At 42.0% G+C, this 18,250-nt stretch overlaps 1 protein-coding gene across 1 annotated transcript in view; it reads right to left on the bottom strand.

The window, feature by feature from the left end:
- LAMA3 (laminin subunit alpha 3) overlaps positions 1-18,250 on the bottom strand; it is a 181,878-nt gene that overhangs the window by 98,215 nt on the left and 65,413 nt on the right. The window contains exons 13-18 of the mRNA XM_075062974.1: positions 10,786-10,920; positions 9,024-9,161; positions 8,456-8,502; positions 3,650-3,749; positions 2,099-2,151; positions 1,679-1,784 (exon numbers count right to left, since the gene is read on the bottom strand). Of these exons, the coding sequence (XP_074919075.1) occupies positions 1,679-1,784; positions 2,099-2,151; positions 3,650-3,749; positions 8,456-8,502; positions 9,024-9,161; positions 10,786-10,920 (579 nt within the window). The remainder of the gene's footprint in view (positions 1-1,678; positions 1,785-2,098; positions 2,152-3,649; positions 3,750-8,455; positions 8,503-9,023; positions 9,162-10,785; positions 10,921-18,250) is intronic.

Raw genomic sequence — 18,250 nt, 5'->3', positions numbered from 1 at the left:
GCCTGCATATGCCGCCCATAATGGTAAATAAATTGAGAACCACTGCTCTAATTAAACCATCATTAAGTGGCAATGCAAATTTCCCCCTTCAGACTCCCTTGTGAGATTTTCAAACAAATATTAATACAGTTGTACATATTTCAGTTATTTCAGGTTTCTCATAAGGGTTTTTTTTTTAAAACATGACATAACATTTCTTTTCCTGGTCAAAATATTAAATAGTAAATACAAGCCACGCTTGCTGTTTGCTGCGATTAAGGTTTATCAGTATAAGCATTCAGTTTTTCTATTCAATGGGATGGATTTCTATAATGACCATTAAAATAAGCATGCAGTGGGAATACAGTGGAAATTTATTTTTTAAGAAAATAAAGAACAAATGCATGTAAAATACAAAACAAAGTTTATTTTTGAGGGACAGCTACCACGTTTTGATTTGTGATACAAAAATTATATACAGTATATAATCATATATTTGTATATATATAATTTTTGAAAAAATACTGGACAAACTATGGACTTGATACAGCAAACAGGACTTCAGGTACAAAATAAGGACATCCTTAAAAGTATATCTAGGTCAAAAAATGCAAAGCAAAATGCTTCAAGGTTCTTAAGTCAACATTGCCACATCTAAATAGAAGTGACCTATTTTTCTGATGTGCTGAGGATCCATAAATCTCCTTGGAATCAATGGAAACTTTAGGTCCTCAACCCTTTGAAAATCAGATCACTTTTGCTTAGGTACTTTACTTTTATTATCTAGGTTTGATCAGCTTGGCCACAATTTATAACTCCACACACTGAAGAAGGGATTGCTTAAAGAACTGAAATGATCTAAAAATATATTTTAAAATCTTAAATCATTAAGGGACTAATCCAAATCCCAATGAGGATGTTTCCAGCAATTTCAATATATTTTGGGTTAGGCCTCAACAGAAAAGACTTAAAATGACATACAGGTACATCTTGGGGTTGTGGGGAAGCAGTTTACAATCTGCTAGGATCTGAATTCAGCATTTCATGGTTTTCTTGCAGCAGCTGATAACATTACAAACAGCAAAGCACAGAATGGAGCTGCAGTTCTAATAGGCATCAGTGATGTTATTAATTCTTGCAGAAGAAACAAATAACCCTGATCTAAGGTCCTGAACGGAAAGTAAAAGGATAAATAATTTTCATATATCTTGTTTTAAAGTCTATTTAATTGTGATATTTAGGTCTTTCCACATGTTTTGTTTGAGTAAAATTTATCTCAGCTTGGAGACACTTCACAGGGCTTTCCATTTCATTTAAACGTCCTCCAAGTGGGGGGTGGGAAAGGTATCAGCCTTTGTCAGAGAAGCTCTGTATGCTATAGAAACAAGTGCCCTGTTCTTTGTCCCTTTTGATGGAAATAGGTGACTTAACTGGTGCAGAGAGCCTTTATGAAGATGACAGAATATTCATGAGCAAAACTAATTGCTCGTGAATGAGCTCAGTCTGCACACTCAAACTGGGGTTTGCACTTCTACATTTATGACATGCACTCACAAGTGATAGTGTAAAAAAATGCACAAACGGGTAGTTTAGTGTTCAAACAGAGGCCTCCTTCTGAAAATATGACCCTTGGGATTTTAAAGACACTTTAATTACCATGTGTAACTACTCTGTTATAAACACTCATTTTCCATTTTACCTTGACACCCAAAGTAATTCCTGTTTTCCAGAGAGTAATAGCCAGCTTCACAAGTGTCACAGGAACCTCCACAAACATCAGGCTTGCAATGACAGTCACCATTCTTCTGCAGAGAAAATGATTTGATCAAGATGGTTTCAATTCTTTGTTCAATATTTCTTATTCAAAAGGAAAAAAAATCCTGACCAGAACAAATAAGATATTTTCAGGATATTACTATTGCTATCTGTCACCTTAAACAGACAGTCTAAAGATATGTGCTCAAGACCCTAAAAAAACTTGCCGGGGAAGTTTTATATAATACTGTATATCTAGAATGTCACCAGTTATTTGTCCATACAAGGACAATAACCATTTATAGCAATTCTACCCTACTGAGTGCTAAAACACTTCCTTTTTATGCAAACAATTTCTTTTTACCTGCTGACACTCTCCGACTCCACTTAGTGTTCCAGTCACATCACACTGGCACTCTGCAAAAACAGACACATTCATCTGAACTTCGTCTTCTTAAGAAGCCTTTGGACCAAAAGCAACAGAATCTGAAATAGCGATTCACTGAGCATTAATGTGAATTTTCCTCTGGAAGTCACACTGCCTCCTGGAGCTCTAAGACATGAAGGAGGAACACCCACTTCTCAGGAGTGCAGAATACACTGTTTATGGCAAGTGTGGGGGCAGAAAGAGTGTAAGGCCAGGCCATAACACTACCTCCCCACTGCCACATTGTTGATGGCTCGCACTCCAGACGATGCTAGTACAGAGCAAGCCCTTCCCTCAGGATAGCACAGGAAATACAGCTATGGCCAGTCCCTGAATTGCAGGAGGATAATGGGATGAGGGGAGAGGAAAAGAAAAGGGAGAAAGAGTGAGGGCTTCTTGTGTCCTTCTTTCCCTTACACAACTGGGCAGTTATCATCCACACACTGGTCTGAAATATTCCAATTTGTTTTTGACAAACACAGGCTTGAATTGAGATTGAGGAATTGTTTGCCCTTCCTTCTATCCAGAACCAAAAGTGATATTGCTCTGATCATTGGAGGTACTTATGTGGAGAGAGGAAAAGCTTCTTCTGCCAGAGTGATTGACTATTCCTTATTTTCCAGTGCTACCCTTGGGACAATTACAACACGTTTCATGAAACAGAAATGAGACAAATATCACAGGAATCATCTTTGCTGACATAAGTGCATTGTGCAGCCATGGAAGTGCCCCTACTGACACTGGGACTATGGAGAGGTGATGTGACTGGTCTCTGGGGAGAAGATACAGACTGAGCTATATCTGGATTCAGTGCTGTAAAGATAGTGGTGGTAGCTCTAGAGCTGGCTGTATACCTCATCTTTCCACCCATTGGGAGGTTGCTGTGAAGCAATCTGCTAGAAGAGAAATGTACAGAAGAAGTAGGACTTTAAAAATAAAATGGTTGCTCTGCAATTTACAAATAGATGGTACCACATCCTCATTAACTACAGCTGTCAGCTGCAGAGTACCAACTGCAACTCTCACACTGATCTTACTTAGACATAAATAACAGCAGGCTGTGCAAATTGTGAAGCCAATAAGAATGCTTTCTCACCCTTGATAACTTAGGAGAATAAACGATCAGAGGAGAAAGAACATTTTCTCCAAACTCTTGGGCAAATTCTGCTCTAAATTATAATGGTATAAAGTTTGCATAACTCCTCTGAAGTCACAATGGGATTACACCTGATTCATATCAATGGAAATGAGAGCAGAATTTGGGCCAACATCATCAAATGTTAGCGCCAGGATAGGGTCTGAGTTTTGAAAACAAGTGTAAGAATCATGGGTAATTTGGTACCAAAATGTCAGCAGTATGAAAAGTCTGCTCTTACCATACAATAACCAACATAGAAGGTTTGTGTCACTAATTATAGCTGATGAAGATGGATAAGAAGAGTTTAACCATCTTTGATGACCTGAAGAAATGCATGCATGAAATCTTACCTGTACATCCATCAGGGTTTTCTCTGGCCAGATTCCAGTAAAGTGGTTTGCATCTGCTACATATAGGACCTTCAACATGCTCCAGACACCGACAATAGCCCTAATGGCAGAAAAGAATCAAACATTGGGCATCCTAGTGTCCATATTATTTTAAATAATGAAAAGAATCTTCTGTGAACAATGAGACATACTGAGATTTCTTCCTACTATGGAACTCTAAGGAATGTGAACAATGTGCAATAGAGGGGGAAAGCACTAGCTTACATCACTCTTGTTTATCTCCAAAAAGGATATTTTATGTAGCATTCAAAAAGAAGCATGCTAACTTACATCCAGAAGACAGGATACAGAACTTATACTATATTGATATTTAAACAATAGATGCTGAGGCAAATCTCAGAACAAATTCTTGGGAAAAAACATCTTTGCTTTAGTATACTAAAATTCACTGGGCCCAGGAAAGTGCACCCAGGTAGTTACCAAGTAAAGTCTCATATTATAACACTGTAGGCCTGGCTTGACATGGATGTGGCCTATTTCTTGAGAGATAGGATTAGGGAGATAAACAGATAAGCAAACTGAAAACAGAAAGTCTGTGCTAAAATAGGTAGATGTGTCAGTAATATATCAGACAGAATGTCTATACTAGCTAAGATAAGAGTGAATACCCAGGGAACCATTTACAGTGAACAAGTTAACAATGGACAAAATAAACCCAGAACGTGAGATGAGGAAAAGCATAAGTCATGCACAGACAGTTAGTGGACAGAGCATGCAGTACAGGGATTGGTTCCTACAAAGTAACCAAGCCAATCCCAAAACGTGTGATGTACAGTAAATGCAATGTAATGTGTAAATGTATATATAGTAAGGGAAGAGGTTTTCCGTGTAACTTTGGATGTGTGGTTTGCCCTATACCCTATGGACAATTTAGTCAAAATCACAAAAAAAAGAGGTTTCCATTTGAACTTGTCTGCCTGTGAATGTACAAGTAGGGAATGTAATCTAGGTACAGTTGTGTAAAAAATACTTAGAGCAACACAAGAGATGCTAAGCAAAATATTCTAATGAAATGCAAATACATTTGTGTACTTATGCAAAGTTTTAAGGACCTAAACAAACACTCCTAGCATCTAAAACCCCATTTTGAATGTTTAAAATGAATTAATTGGTTTTTAAAAAATTCCACTAAAAATCCTTTGAATCTTTCATTCAAAGTTATAAAAGCTGACACACACACTTTGAGGAGCTGTCAATGTTTCCGGGTAGTCTTTGCAAAATTGTTTTTTGTTTTTTCCTCATGCCAAACACAAGTAGCTGGTGTTATCTGGCTTTGTTATTTAGCATTTAATCATTTGAATACCTCAGTGTTTTTAGGAAGTTCAACACTTTTTTAAATAAGGACTAGAGAATGTGGTTGTGGCTATGGCAGCGATGGCTAGAACCAGGACAGTAGGAAGAGACTCTAAATCCTTCTGACTTAATAAAATAGAAGCTAAAAAGGCTGCAAAAGAAAAGAAAGATGAGGTGGGGGGAGGAGTACTCACAAGAATAGCAAAGTTCAGAACACCGAACCTTAAGGTGACTCTAAGTAATCAGACAATCACTTTGACAGGAGTAGATGAAAATTCTACAAGCACAAAACAAGCACTTCATATAAAAATTAATATGGCTAACAATTTTATGGCTAATAAAGGGTAAAGAGTGCACTATGAGAAGAAAGTGCATTCCCATGTAATATGTAGTGTATATCATAAAAAGAGTAAAACAAATTAAATAAAACATGCAATTTAATTAAAATCTTACAAAGACTCCAAAGAGAAACCACAATAGGGTTGTATTTTCTTTTTCAGATGGCTGTGTGTTTTGGAAGCCAAAAGCAACCCAACACCCAAAAAAATCAGTAAATATAAGACATAAAGCTTAACCATTAACATTCTTGTCCAAAAAATCTGTTTATCTTCAGTATAAAATATCAGAAAGTAAAAACCTATATAGTAGTATTTTATATATAAACATTGTATTAAAACTAAACAATTATATAAAAAATAAAAGACCCTTAATTAAAAACAAATCCAACTAATAGCTTAAAATTAAATCTATTAAAATATTATTCAATAATATCAATGTGCTAAATGTTATTAAATTTCACCAATCTGCAGTCACTAACATTTAGTAAAAAATAGTTAAAAACTATTGAAACACCTCATAAATAAAAGTAAACTTTTAAAATGCATAAGGCTGCCAAGGTATGTCATAACATGATTACAAAGTGCAAACAGAAAAAGTCCAAACCAGTAGTATATGTACTTGGTGTTTTAAAAGGGCCAACTTGACAAAGCTGAAAATAATTATGAGACAGATCAGCTGGGAGGAAGAATTTAATCAGAAAAATGTGAAACATAGAATCATAGAATTGTAGGAGTGGAAGGGACCTTGAGAAGTCATTTAGTCCAGTCCCCTGCACTCGCGGCAGAACTAAGTATTATTTAGACCATCGCTGACAGGTGTTTGTCTAACCTGTTCTTAAAAATCTCCAATTATATAGATTCCACAACCTTCCTGGGCAATTTATTCCAGTGCTTAACCACTCTGACAGTTAGGAAGCTTTTTGTAATGTCCAGCCTAACCGCCATTGCTGCAGTTTAAGTCCACTGATTCTTGTCCCATCCTCAGAGGTTAAGGAGAACATTTTTTCTCCCTCCTTGTAACAACCTTTTATGTATTTGAAAACTGTTATGTCCATCTCAGTCTTCTCTTCTCCAGACTAAACAAACCCAATTTTTTTTTTCAAACTTCCTTCATAGGTCATGTTTTCTAGACCTTTACTCATATGTAAAAGTGGCAAAGAGTTCTGGACATCCGACGAAGTGGGTATTCACCCACAAAAGCTCATGCTCCAATACGTTTGTTAGTCTATAAGGTGCCACAGAACTCTTTGCCGCTTTTACAGAACCAGATTAACATGGCTACTCCTCTGATACTTAATCATATGTGTTGCTCTTCTCTGGACTTTCTCCAATTTCTCCACATCTTTCAGAAATGCAGTGCCCAGAATTGTACACAATACTCCAGTTGAGGCCTAAACAGTGTGGAGTACAGTAGAAGAATTACTTCTCGTTTCTTGCTTACAACACTCCTGCTTATACATCCCAGAATGCTGTTCACTTTTTTTTGCAACGGTGTTACACTGTTGATTCATATTTGGCTTGTGGTCCACTATGACCCCCAGATCCCTTTCCACAGTGCTCCTTCCTACTCCTAGGCAGTCATTTCCCATTTTGTATGTGTGCAACTGATTGTTCCTTCCTAAGTGGAGTACTTTGCATTTTGCATTTGTCCTTATTGAATTTCGTCCTATTTACTTCAGACCATTTCTCTAGTTTGTTCAGATCATTTTGAATTTTAATATTCAAAGCACTTGCAACCCCTCCCAGCTTGATATTGTCTGCAAACTTTATAAGTGTACTCTCTATGCTATTATCTAAATCATTGATGAAGATATTGAACAGAACTGGACCCAGAACTGATCCCTGTGGGACTCTGCTTGATATGCTCTTCCAGCTTGATTGTGAGCCACTGATAACTACTCTCTGGGAATGGTTTTCCAACCAGTTATGCACCCACCTTATACTAGCTCCATCTAGGTTGCATTTCCCTACTTTGTTCATGAGAAGGTCATGTGAGACAGTGTCAAAAGCCTCACTAAAGTCAAGATATACCACATCTACTGCTTCCCCCATCCACAAGGTTTGTTATCCTGTCAAAGAAAGTTATCAGGTTGGTTTGACATGATTTGTTCTTGACAAATCCATGCTGACTGTTACTTATCACCTTATTATCTTCTAGGTGTTTGCAAACTGATTGCTTAATTATTTGCTCCATTATCTTTCTAGGTACAAAAGTTAAGCTCACTGGTCTTTAATTCCCTGGGTTGTCCTTGTTTCCCTTTTTATATAGAATGACAATTGGGAATTGCCTAAGAGCACTTCAGAAGATGCTCAAGAAACCACAATCCCACCAATTGAGAAAGAAGGCCATATTGGTTAAAAAATGACCTCGTTTAGAGGGAAAGTGAAGGCAGCTATAAAAATCAAAAAATAATATATTACCAATGGAAGAAAGGGAAAGTTGACAGTAATGAACATAAATCCAAAGCTAGAAGTTGTAGAAAATTGATAAGGGAAGCAAAGGTATGCAAGAAGAAATCTACGGCCACCACCGTTAAGGACAATAAGAAGGAGTTTTTAAAGTATATTAAGAACAAAAAGAATCCTAACAATGGTATTTGTCCCTCACTGGATGGAAATGATAGAATAATTATAAATGGGGAATCATCACTTGGGGGCGTGTTTATTATATGCAGTTAAGAAAAGTTTATTAACAAGTTTTTGGTTTAGTTTACTTAATATATGCAGTACTTTTTCTGCGAGCTTCTGTTTTAAGCCTAGCTATGTTCCCGCAGCATCTTATGTTGGCATGGGTATAGAGTGACATACAATTTCAAACAGCTTAGCTTTTATGACAGTTTTACTAAGCTCCCTCAGGTTTTGTTGCTGCTCTACTTTGTGCAAGTCATGATCACTTGTACCAAAGCTACCATTAATTTTTAGTTCTGTGACCAATTCCTCTTTATCTATCAAGACTAGGTGTAATACAGAATTCCCCCCATGTCCGTTACAACACTTCTTGACTTAGGTTATCATCTATAATATTTAGAAATTCCAAGTCAAAGTATTCAGTAATTACAGATATAGTGAATCAATTCTTAACATTTATCGTAAATGCCAAAAATATAATACTTACAGAATGGGAATCAAGAGTGCCTGCAGGGTCACAGTCATTGTTTACTCCTTTATGTAATTAAAAAAATAAACATATGATCATTTTTTTAAATGAAGCAATGGAGCAGTTGCGAATTCCAAACTTTTTTATAATAAGATTGCCCAGGGTGATCTTGACATTTTAAAATGAGTTGAAGTCTTTAATATAACGGTGTAAAGGGATAATTAGCATCAATGCATAGTTTAGAATTTTTATTTTTACATGTAACCTCATCAGGATTATTTGCAAAAATATGGCAGGGATGGGAAAAGAAAGAGAGAAAACACTGAATAACCAAGGATATTTTTCCTAAATCTACAATGTCACCAGCTAAAAAGTGCCAGATTCCCTCAGTGCAGTTTATGAAGCATGGAAGTGAGCAATAACAAAGACCTGTTAGATCATCCAGTCTATCTCCCTGATGTGTCCTGTACATGTTTCAATGGGGGTTCTATGGAGGTATCTATACAGTGGAGTACTCTGGGGAACCCAAAGGTAAAAATGTATATATTTTGCATCAAGATAAAGTATTTTCCATCGTAAACCTTACCTTGGCAATAGGGAAAACTGTAGGCTTCTGAAAGGCATCTGTCACACTGCTGCCCCGTAATGCCTGTTCGACACTCACACTGCCCTGTGGTTGACTCACATGTGTTTTTGTAGGAACCATGGGGAGAACACTGACAAGCTGAACAAAAAAATCATTATTTGGTAAGATTCAAGATACATTTAGTAAAAAAATAACCTGTTTCGGGACTGTGAAGTTTTAAAATTTAACATTACTTGTCTGGAACATTCCTGATTTTCTTTGCAATAGGACTGTTAAAAAAAACAACCTCTCTGCCTAGGTACTTATTAATAGTGCACCCATCAATATGAAATCTAAGTGCCTTATTTCACACAAGAGTTACATGATAACTTGATTTTTCCCTTCTTAACAGAAGCAGGTAGGATTATCAGGAACTTCACTGCACTCATTCTTCTGTTCTTTGCTTCAATCCAATGGTAGACTGAACTGGGGATTGGTTTTCATTTGCTGGTTCTGTTTAATGTTACAGATATCTTAAGGAAAAGGCCTTTTCTAGGCTAGGATTTAAAACTGTGAGATAGCACATAGTATGTTCTAACATCAGAACTTTAATCCTTGACTAGGAAGGGCTAAAAATGGGGTCTTGCCTTTTACCCAGGGAGCAGTCACATTTGTGGTCATCTTCATGTTCCTGTCCACACTACTGACCCCAGTATTGCAATGACTTACACACCTGCTAAATTTACACATTATGAGTAGTCCCACTGAAGTGAATCAGACTACTCAGTGTGTGTGAGGTTAAGCATGTGTCTTTGCAGGATCAGTGTCTAAAGTTGAAACTTTTAATAACAATTGTCCCTGTAGAGTAGCAATTGGTTCCCTAAAAGTTGTTGGAATTTTGTCCTGAGAATTGGTTATAGCCATACTGCAAAACAATATAGCTCCTCTGTACTGCCAATCTGAAATAAATTTTAATGAGCCTGATTTTCAGGAAACAAATATCCCTCTTAATGATGGTCAGTAGTACCAGGCACATGACAGCCACACCTATAACCACGCACATAATAACCATGTTTAAAGTACTTAAACATCTGATTTTAATTATAGTGTAGACAGTGCCTGAATGTTTCACTCTACTTGAGAACTTTACTGTCTCTAGGTTTCTGTAATATCAATCATATAATTCATTTTGGGTCTGATCAGTAGAACTGCTCAGGTGAGTACTGAGATGAATAGGTTTTCAGGATCGAGCCCTTTTAGGTCTCAGGTAGACTAGGAGTTAAAGTGTGATGTTAGCACGTGAGAGCTAACGCATGCTAATGTGCTTCAAAAGTCGACCAGGCAATGTATACTTTAATACATGCCAAATTAGTTGAGTTAAAGCTGTCTCCCTGTTGGCTTGGACTTGAGCAAGTTAGACTTGCTAGAGGCAGCGAGCAATGTCTACATTAGACTTTTAAAACATGTTAGTTAGCACATTAGCTAACATGTGCCTACATCACACTTAAATCCTAGTCTAGACAAGGTCTGACAGGTTAATGAGGTTTTTAACAACTGTAGTTGGTAGCCTCATCTACCTGCCCCACAGAGCTGCTCGATACAGCGTACCAAATAAACAGGGGGAGGAGGGAACCACTTACTGTTTCTGCCTAAAATGACTCACACTCTTGCTTTGATTCTTGCAGTTTTATATGGAAAAGCTTTTGAGGGAATTAACTGATTTTCTCTGTGTAACAGAAAACAAAAGGAAAGCAAAGCAATAGAAGGAACTGCTGTTACTCACGCAAGCAGTTGGGATAGCTGAAATAAGCTGGACCACATTGGTTGCATCTAAGTCCAGCATAGTTTTTATGGCATCGACACTGACCGGTGGGCCCACATGTATTGTCCAACGAGCCGAGCGAATCACAGTTGCATTCTGCATGGGAGGAAATAATAAATAATTATTCATGCAGCTATTTGTCTAAAGCAATAGTTATTTTAAAATAAAATGTTCTGAAAAATTCACCTTTGACTCAAAAACAAACACAAGACATTCAGCCAAAACCATGATTTTACCAGCAAAAATAAACATCTGCAAACAGTGACTTAGAATACAATTGCCTGATCAGCCATGATATTAGTGTCTTATTGCAACGCTATAATTTATTGCTTAAAGAAAGATTTAGTTTGATCATTTGCAAACTATATACAGGATAGAAATTCACCTTACAACTGAAGGAAAATTATTTGAGGAAAGTACTTAAAAGTCTTAAAAGATAACCTCATGTAGTAAGAATTGAGGACGTAGAGCAGCATTTGATCTGACATAATGACTAGTTAATAATTTATTTGCATAACAATTTGATACACAGTGTTCATGTTAAAAACTGCTGACCAGCTTTAGTTCAACAAACTCCTAGATGAATTGCTGCCACAGTGCAAAAAAGCTAGTTTATGTGCTGTGAAGTAATGCATAAGAACTAGCATGTGGTTTGTGAATCAGTGTCAGAATATAATTGCTGTCCAGCTGGGTGTTTTTACTGGAGTTACCACTATTTTAAACGTTGTTTCCCTGTTCCGTGTATGTGTTTCTGGTTTCCCTCTTTCAGTTCCTCTCTGTTCAGCAGCCAAAACTGTCTTACTCTGCTGTGTTTATTTCACAGGATTAAGAGAAGCAGCAGGACTCACTACCCAGTCAATATGTGAGGGAGAGAGCTGCTAAAACAAACTCACTTCCCACCTCTCCCAAAATCATTTCTTCAGTGGCACCAATGCCTACAGTTGAACATTAGATTGTTAACTCTTTGGGGCAGGGCCCATCTCTTTTTGTTCTCTGTTTGTACAGCATCTAGTACAATGGGGTCTTGGTCCAGGATTGGGGTTCCTAGACACTACAGCTTTACAATAAACAAATAAACAAAGTTAAATGTAGAGAGTTAAATTCTCATTTCATTTAAATGTAGTTACATCAGTATAAGGGCTTTATCCTACTCCCAGTAAATCAATGGTAATGCTCCCATTGACTTCAATGGGGCAGGATCAGACACTAAGTGAGAGAAGAATCTGGCCCAGGCTAGTGTGTATAGCTGGAGGAACAGTGATTTGATCTTGAATGGGATTGGCACACAGATGGATAATATTATACTAAGCCAAAGAGTTTTTCTCACCCCTCCTCCTAATCGAGTTTTCCAAGGAACTCTGCTGTTGCACTACATAAAAAAAAAAAACTTTCCAAACTTCCTGCCATGTCCCATTACATCAGTTTTATGATCATGCATAGGTAAACAATGGTTAAAGAAGAAACTGTGTCAATCCCTTTTTCACTTTGACTGCATGCCACCGTTTAGTTTTTTCTTTTATATTTAATTATCTTTTACAGTCTTTTGTGACTTGTTTTTGCATGATCTCTTATGCCTTTTATGTTTCATTGAAGATTTCAGTGTTAAAAGTTTAAACCAGTTCAATATGGGCTACATTTGCTATACTAGATTGCCATTTGATTCGCTTCCAACTTAAAAAAATTATAGCATGGACCTAGTATCTTAAAACCACTGAACTGTGTGTACCAATGTAGAACTCTGATTTGATGTTTTTCATTAAAACATTTTAATGTACTCCAGATCTGTAAAAGGGAGAGCCATATGGTAATTCTTTACTCCATCCATTTTGTTTGTTGATTCAAAACTAGTACTTTGGATTTTTATTCTAAAGAGCATAAAGAATCCTGTAGTCCTTTCATAGGTATATATTGAGAACGTAAGCCCATAATGAAGGTGTCTGTTATATTTGCTAATCCAAAATAATGATTGTGACATTCTGAACCCTCTATATTCAACCTTTTTACAAGACTATGATAAATTTTGTACAAAGTATGTCTTGCGAGGTATCATTTAAAAACTCATAAAAGACGGTTACTCACCTTTGTAATTGTTGTTCTTCGAGATGTGTTGCTCATATCCATTCCAGTTGGGTGTGTGCGCGCCCCGTGCACGCTCGTCAGAAGATTTTTACCCTAGCAACACTTGGTGGGTCGGCTGGGCGCCCCTTGGAGTGGCGCCGCTGTGGCGCTGGATATATACCCCTGCCGACCCAGCTACCCTTCAGTTCCTTCTTGCCGGCTACTCCGACAGTGGGGAAGGAGGGTGGGTTTGGAATGGATGTGAGCAACACATCTCGAAGAATAACAGTTACAAAGGTGAGTAACCGTCTTTTCCTCTTCGAGTGCTTGCTCATATCCATTCCAGTTAGGTGATTCCCAAGCCTTACGTAGGCGGTGGAGTGGGAGTGAAATGTGGCAGAATGTAAAACTGCTGAGCCAGAGGCTGCAGCATCTCTTGACTGTTGAACCAGAGCATAATGCGAAGCAAAGCTATGGACCAAGGACCATGGAGCTGCACAACAGATCTCATGGATAGGAACACGAGCCAGCAAGGCGGCAGATGAAGCCTGAGCCCTGGTAGAAGGCACGGTGATGTGGCTTGGGAAAATATGAGCCAAATCATAACAATTGCGGATGCATGCCATCACCCAAGATGAGATCCTCTGAGAGGAAACAGGTCGGCCTATCCTTCGGTCTGCTACTGCGACAGAGAGTTGGGGCATTTTACTAAATGGTTTTGTCCGCTCAATATAAAATGCGAGCGCTCTACGGACGTCCAGAGAGTGCAATTGTTGCTCCCATTGCATTAAGTGTGGTTAACATGAAAGGCCGAAACCACCTTAGGGAGGAAAGCCGGGTGTGGTCGTAACTGTACCTTGTCTTTATGGAACATAGTGTACGGCGGAACCACTGTTAAGAGCCCTGAGTTTGGAGACTTGTCTGGCCGATGTATTAGGCTAGAGGTACTGACTTCAAGGACAGATATAGGCAGCCGAGCAGGTTGCTAACTAATGGCTCGAATGGGGATGACATAGAGATCTGGTTAAAACAGGTTGAAGGTTCGGTTGGGGCTGGGGCATAGCTTGAGGGATAGCTCGCTCACACAAAGACTTGGCCGCAATAAAAACCTCTGCACGCAGCTGTTTGAAAAACTATGGAAACTCACATTAGTTCTGGTGGAAGGTAGAAGGGTGGTAGCTAAGATCACCAGACGATGATATCGGTAGGTCCCTGGTTTAGGCAGGGGGTAGTTCAAAATGAGGGGATAACGGAGTAGACCTGTTCAGTAGGGTAAGATAAGAGTTTTGCACCTGTAGAGGAACGTTCCATCGCCGGTACGGTTGACCATAGGATGAGGTCCAGGTGTTGTGATGCTACCTCGTTTGGCAGCAGCAGCCAACAAAGGTAAGAGTGGAAGAAGAGCACAGCATGGCGGGCTGGCAAGCCTGCCATGTCCTGAGTTATGGGTCTGGGATGGGCAAAATAGTGGAGGGTAATTTGGTTTGGTATGCAGGTGAGCCACGTACTGTATCAGTGCGCTGGTGATCATAATGATGGCGCCGATTGACCTCTGGCGTATTTAGTACAGAGACTCGTGAATTCGATCGGAATGGTGGAAAGGCATAAAGAGTTGGCTTACAGGCATCAGGAAAGCAATCCAAAGATCGATTCCGGGGAGAGACTTGGAGGAGCAGGACATTGGCATTCTGTTCTCGCTGTAAGCGCAGGTCTATGTGGGGAGAAAATCTCACTCTGGAAAACAGAATGCATCCATTGGGGAGAATCGACGTCGTGGAAGACAGGAAAGCCCTGCTGAGTCATGTTCGCCAAGGCGTTCGAAGCTGGGAGAAAGGAACACCCGATTTTCAAGTGGGCTATGCAAAGGCAGAGATGGATGGCCCTCAAGACTGATCAAAGGGGGAGGGACATGTCTCCTGGTTGTTGTATGTGCACATTGCCGAGTATGTGTTGGCTGTAAACACTGAGAAACAGGCCAAAATCGCAGCGCTAGATAAGTAGTCCGCAACTGACTACACTCAAGGTGGAATGCCAACTAAATTTTTGGGCATTTATGTGGAATCCAGGTCCTGAAAGCAAAAGCCTTAAGAGCTCGAAGTGAGAGTGAGCACCTGAGCGACGAGAAATGACGCATCATCGTCAGGGACATTGAGGGCGTGGGAGGATGAATCATCCTGCCACAACCAGGGAGAGAGTTAGCCACCATTTACTAGGGACCTAGTGCTCGAGGGATGGGACTAATCGTGACCATTGGTCCTGTCCAGGTGGTACACGAGTTGAGCCAAACTGGAGAGGACGGAGGCAGAGCCTGGCATGTTTGGCTACAAACTTGCAGGCAGCCATAGGACCAGGAGGCCGAGACAGTGCGAGCCAATGTCATTGGGAAAGTCATGGCAGACCTCAGGGTGATCGTTGCCATTGCCTGAAACGCGCTTTGTGGTAAGCAGATCCGGCTAGGTGGAGGTCCGGATAAAGTCTGGACGAGTTAACCTCTGCATGGGAACCAGAGTGGATTTTTCTATAGTGATCATCAGGCCTAGACATGTGAATAGGTCCTTGACGATGCCCACATGCTGAGTGACTTGTGTCTCGGAGTCTCCTCGGATAAGCCAATCGTCCAGACACGGAAAAACGCATATCTGACGTCGGCGGAGGTAGGCGGCGACTACGGCCATATACTTGGTCAATACCCATGGGGCTGTAGAAAAGCCAAACAGCAGGACCGTAAACTGGAGGTACTGACGGTTGGCTAGAAAGCGGAGGTATCTCCTGTGCAGAGGGAAAATGGCGATGTGAAAGTATGCGTCCTTCATATTGAGGGCGGCATACCAGTCTCCAGGATCCAAGGACGGGATAATGGATCCCAGGGATACCATGCGGAACTTCAACCTTATCATAAACTGGTTGAGTCCTCGCAGGTCTAGGATAGGTCTGAGACCTCCGTTCGACTTGGGGATTAGGGAATAATGGGAGTAAGACCCCTTGCCCCCTTCGTCAATCGGCATCTGCACCTCTTGTAAGAGGAATTGCTTGTGAGAGGGATCCCTGAAGAGGGACAGGGTTGGAACAAATTGGAGGTGGTACCCATACCCCACCGTGCGGAGGACCCAGCGATCTGAAGCTAACTGGGACCACGCCAGGAGGAAGTAGGAGTAGGATCCCGGCCTGTAACTGGTACGCCGCCCTTGGGCGCACCTTCGAAAGTTCGTCTTTGGTCCTGGTAGTGATTGCGAGGGACCTTGATCTTGGCCCTCTTGGGGTCCTGACGATTGTCTGCGACCACCTCGGCCGCGCTGCCTGCCAAAGTCCTGTCTCCGGCTAGGCACAGAGTACGGCGGTGTGGCTGGGGACAGAAAGGCCTGCGTTTGGTCACTGGCGTATGCACACTGAGAGAGCACAGTAGGACCCTGTTGTCCTTCAGGCTTTGCAGCCTGGGGCAGTCTTTGCTGCGAAGAGGCCTTTACCATCAAATGGTAAGTCCTGAATGGTATACTGCAGCTCTGGCGGGAGGTTTGAAACCTGAAGCCATGAGATGCACCTCATGGCAACACCCGAGGCCAGAGTCCTGGCTGCTGAGTCTGCTGCATCCAACAAGGCCTGGAGGGAAGTTCTGGCCACCTTTTTCCCTTCCTCCAAGAGGGCAGCGAACTCTTGGTGGGAGTCTTGAGGGAGAGCTCCATAAACTTACTCACTGCCACCCAGGTGTTATAATATAGCAGCTAAGCAAGCTTGTTGATTTGCCACCCAGAGCTGTAAGGCCCCTGCAGAGTACACCTTGCGGCCGAGTAGGTTCATTCGCCTAGCCCCCTTGATTTCGGGGCTGGCGCCTGCTGGCCATGCCATTCCCCTCCTTAACAGTAGTGAGCAGGGAGGAGGACAGCCATACAAGTAGTCGTACCCCTTAGAGGGCACCATATATTTACACTCCACTCCCCTGGCCGCAGGAGGGATAGAGGCTGGGGACTGCCAAATAGTATCGGCATTCGCCTGGATGGTCCGAATAAACGGTTAGGACCCCTCTAGCGGGGTATCCGGCGATAGAATGTCCACTACCAGGTCCTCTACCTCCAAGACCTCCTCCACCTGAAGGTGCATATTGAGTACTACCCTCCTTAGGAGGTCCTGATGGGCTCTCAGGTTGTTGGTGGCACATCAGAATCGCGGTCCTGAGCATAAGAGCTGTCCACGTGGCATGACACTGATGCGTGTCTGGATGGCCATGGAGGTATTACCCGCACCGGCGGTGCCGGGGGTTCAGGCAGCATCGACTCTGTCATGGCAATGAGATCCCTCGCCATTGGGAATGTCTCCAGCGTGGAGGGAACAGTAAGCTCAACCACAGCGCATACCGGGGAGCTGTCAGGCACCAGATTCGACGGCCCTCGTGGGACCGGGATCGATGGTGCCGACATGGTTGGTGCCTCGGCAGGTGTTGGTGCTGGGCAATCCGACTTAGACAGGCTCTCTGGCTGCTGTGCAGTTGGCACGGAAGCAGCAGGAGCAGGGAGCTCAACCATGGTTCGTGCCGGGGAGCTGTCAGGCACTGGATTCGACGGCCCTCATGGGACCGGGATCGACGGTGCCGACGTCGTTGGTGCCTCGGCAAGTGTCGGTGCCGGGAGATCTGACTTAGACGAGCTCTCTGGCTGTGGTGCAGTTGGCACGGAAGCAGCAGGAGCAGTAAGCTCAACCACGGCGTGTGCCAGGGAGCTGTCAGGCACTGGATTTGGCGGTGCCGTGGGACCAGAATTGACGGTGCCGATGTCATCGGTGCCTCTGCAGGTGTCGGTGCCGGGTGATCTGACGTAGACAAGCTCTCTGGCTAACGTGCAGTTGGCACGGAAGCAGCAGGAGCAGGGAGCTCAACCACAGCGCGTGCCGGGGAGCTGTCAGGCACTGGATTCGACGTCCCCGTGAGACCAGAATCGACAGTGCCGACGTCATCGGTGCCTCTGCAGGTGTCGGTGCCGGGCGATCTGACTTAGACGAGCTCTCTGGCTGCGATGCAGTTGGCACGGAAGCAGGAGTCATCTTTCTCGACCTCGGAGAGAGGGAGCGGTGCCAAGTCGACTTCGGTGCCGGCAACGGCCAGTGCCAAGAGGCCTTGGCAGTACCAGCGTGGTCCAGTGCCGAGGAGGCGCTTCTGCCCGCCGATCGACCAGCGCTCGGTGCTGAAGGTGGAGGGGTAAGTGAAAGTCCCGCTCCATTTTGTTCTCGGCTTAAAAGCCTGGCAAATGGGGCACTTAGCTGTCAAGTGCGATTCCCCGAGGCGCTTCAAACAGGAGTCGTGCGGATCTCCTGTCGGCATCGGCGTGTGGCAAGCCGAGCCCGGTTTGAAACCTGGTGAGCCGGGCATGGACTCCAGCAC

The sequence above is a fragment of the Chelonoidis abingdonii genome, chromosome 2, assembly GCF_003597395.2.
Source record: "Chelonoidis abingdonii isolate Lonesome George chromosome 2, CheloAbing_2.0, whole genome shotgun sequence".
Lineage (NCBI taxonomy): Eukaryota > Metazoa > Chordata > Testudines > Testudinidae > Chelonoidis > Chelonoidis abingdonii.
Note: the sequence above shows the minus strand (reverse complement) of the source record. Positions and strands in the feature narration are given on the sequence as shown.